Source organism: Olea europaea, unplaced genomic scaffold (assembly GCF_002742605.1).
Source record: "Olea europaea var. sylvestris unplaced genomic scaffold, O_europaea_v1 scaffold4897, whole genome shotgun sequence".
Taxonomy (NCBI): Eukaryota; Viridiplantae; Streptophyta; class Magnoliopsida; order Lamiales; family Oleaceae; genus Olea; species Olea europaea.
This window is the reverse complement of record NW_019263211.1, coordinates 1-3,033: the sequence shown is the minus strand read 5'-3', so window position 1 is coordinate 3,033 and position 3,033 is coordinate 1. Positions and strand designations below refer to the sequence as shown.

At 35.6% G+C, this 3,033-nt stretch overlaps 1 protein-coding gene across 1 annotated transcript in view; it reads right to left on the bottom strand.

Moving 5' to 3' along the window:
* Window positions 1-3,027, bottom strand: part of LOC111388397 (probable inactive ATP-dependent zinc metalloprotease FTSHI 5, chloroplastic) — a gene marked incomplete at both ends in the record, with an annotated part of 17,657 nt that extends 14,630 nt beyond the window's left edge. Inside the window, 7 exons of the mRNA XM_023013084.1 lie at window positions 71-276; window positions 544-675; window positions 765-854; window positions 1,206-1,475; window positions 1,631-1,924; window positions 2,011-2,211; window positions 2,977-3,027. Of these exons, the coding sequence (XP_022868852.1) occupies window positions 71-276; window positions 544-675; window positions 765-854; window positions 1,206-1,475; window positions 1,631-1,924; window positions 2,011-2,211; window positions 2,977-3,027 (1,244 nt within the window). The remainder of the gene's footprint in view (window positions 1-70; window positions 277-543; window positions 676-764; window positions 855-1,205; window positions 1,476-1,630; window positions 1,925-2,010; window positions 2,212-2,976) is intronic.
* Window positions 3,028-3,033: the final 6 nt, after the last annotated feature.

The window sequence follows — 3,033 nt, the reverse complement described above, 5'->3', positions numbered from 1 at the left end:
TTTTAATTTCCACTTAATAAAACATTGACGTTAAGGGTATAATCATTGAATGGACAGCATGACTTAGAACTGAAATGAAATGAAAGACAGAAAGAAAGTGACCAGATCCCTCGCTGTCTGAAACAGTTCTCTAACATTTGATGCACTTTGGCCCACCCAGAGACCAGCTTCCAACTGTTGGGCTTTAACTTCAACAACAGGCACTTTTGCCTCTGCTGCTATAGCTAATGCTAGGGATGTTTTCCCAGTCCCTCTCTCGCCAACGATTAGAACTCCCTGTGATGTCATGGTAGTACAATTCAGACAAAGGTATAAGCTGTGATATCTTAGCTTCGTGAAACATCGAGACTGAAATTGTGATGGCTAAGTAACAACAAATGTTAAGCAAGCTTTAGGAAATGATTGCATATAAAACATAGTCCATAAACAAGATAATGTCTTGTTTAGCTTGACCACACAAATAAGAAAAAAAATGCATTTAAACGTACTCCTTAACCAAGAGAATGTCTGTCACGTGCAAAGGATGTCTCAAAAATGACATACCCTAGGTGCACGAGCTCCCATTTCTTGGAATGCGCGAGGATTCTGCAGAGATGCCACAACTTCATTGATTTCTTCTCTCATAGATTCAACACTTGTAAAGTCTTTCAACCGTATGGGAGGATTCTTAACCCTCTGAAGTTAAAGAAAATGTGAGGGCTTTGGCAATTTAATATAGCAGATGTCGACAGGACAACGAGATAAATTAAGAATAGAATGAAAACCTTCATTTTATCGAAAGCAGTGCTTATGGGGTCAATACCATCCTTCTTCTTGCGTTTTATTCTCTTCATCCTATATTTAAAATAAGCTTTCTGCAAAATAGTATAAATGTAGTAAGTGTGTAATCTACTACTGGACAATAATTTATACATGAAAAATTATATAAATGAAGGTTTGTCAATAACTGCTTTGCTTTCTTGTTGAATAATACTGCATAATTCTTCAAAATCATTAAAAACAAAAACATTCATAATTGTCGTCAACACTTTCAGAAGCAAGGAGTTTTGCATTAAACTATTCATATCATTTAAATTGAAGTCTAGGAAAGGGTAAGGCTAGAACGAGTTGAGTGTGTCAGAGAAATAGTAATAACTTCAATCACCATCCACATATGCATAAAACAATTTGTATTGAAAAATTCAGTAGCAAGGGTAAAATCATACCACTCTCCGTAACTTCCTTAAGTTGGGATCTCTCCGCAAAGGGCCATAGCCAAGAATGCTAGGAATTTTCCTCTTCATATATCGGAACACATTAAACAATATGTATCCATATATGATAGTTCTAACTAAAAACCAAAAGTACCACTGAAATTCATCTGTTTTTCTCGATTTAAAGTTCGTTTCAGCCTCAGATTGCCACTTCAAGTACCAAGTTGAGCCAACAGATATATCTGAATACTCTGGCCAAGCCATACCCAACCGCATCCTCACCTGTAGCAAAAATCAAGATGATTGTCCAAAAAGTATTAAATCAAGGATCCCACAGCAAAAAGTAATATCTGTAAGAGATAATGATAAGACTGCACAAAGAGATGGTTATCAGAATATGATGCTTGAGTTATCATAAACAGCTACTCAATCAATACCTGATAAGGGATAATGAACTCCACAACAGGGAAAACGATCATCATCATTATGTCATCATTAATGTTTTTTATTTTTTTGAAAGTCCACTCTTTTGCATGTGAAACAATGCGACTATTCCAAAATCCATTAAGGCACTGATAGGATATCCTCATTATTAAGAGAAACTGTTGACGCAAGTCCAACTCTGAAAAAGGAATCCACATAAGCTGAACAGCAGTAGGGATGCCAGCTGCAATCATTCTCAAATACAAACCATCAAAACCACCAAAATCTTCAAACAGCATGTCATATTCCTGAGATGAGATTAATAACATCAAAAGCCTCAAAAACAAATTTGCAAATTTGAAATGAAAGAGAAACTGTGCAAATAGCACCCTACTTTAACATCTACGTAATACTCCTTGTCAATTCCCTTGAGTGTGATATACATGGCAGCCCAATCATGCCTGATTAGAGCACTCTGCAACATTTTCTTGGACACAGCATAAGGAACAGCTATTGGGTCCATCTCCCACCTATTCCGTTCTTCATTATACCAAGTCTTTGAGTCCACCCTATCCCGATACAGAAGGATACGTTCCTACAATTAACATTTCCAAGACATAAATGACGAACTTCCAGCAAAGAAAACAGCAGTTTTTGTAAGATGCAAAAAATCTGAAACTTTCACGTAAATGAAAAATAATGCCCTTGAGAAGTATAAAAAAAATGAGGCATATTTAGACATTAAGACTTGCATGTATCAAATGAACTGGCAGAGTAGTAGCCTCAATTCTAAAACTATCAAGCAGTTTTTTTCAAAAAGCAAACGTGATATTTACAGAATTTCACAAGACATTAAATGCTTTTTGTATTGGATTAAAAAGACTAATGTTTTTATCAAAAGAGAAAAGGAAAATGAATAGGACCAATAAGGCTTCTCATCCACATAATTGACGCAAACGGAAGCACTGTTTCTTACAGTAGTGCCTCAGAGCATCTTACTTGTGTGAATTTCTAGAAAAACCTGACACAATTCCAAGCGAAACAAATGCTCAGTAATTTACTAAAATCCCATCAGAGAATATGTCTTACCCAATTTAAATGCATGATCAATTAAGATGTAACCAGAAGGGAAAAGCATTTGCTGGTAAGGAATGAAGGTAGAAAGTCAGGCAATTGATCGTAGTGAGCATATATTTTTTAGCGGGAAAAAGATGTGACCATGATTATATGACACCAAAACAAGTGCTAAAATGTATTGTATTTATCAATAAATGACGATATATGGAACTGTTCCAGCAGATGGGCATGTAGTGCATATATAAACTAGATTATTACAACTGTTTTTCTTGTAAAACCTTACCTGTCTTTCAGCCACATATTTTTTACCTAGCTCAGCATTTTCCAGCAAATTTCTTTT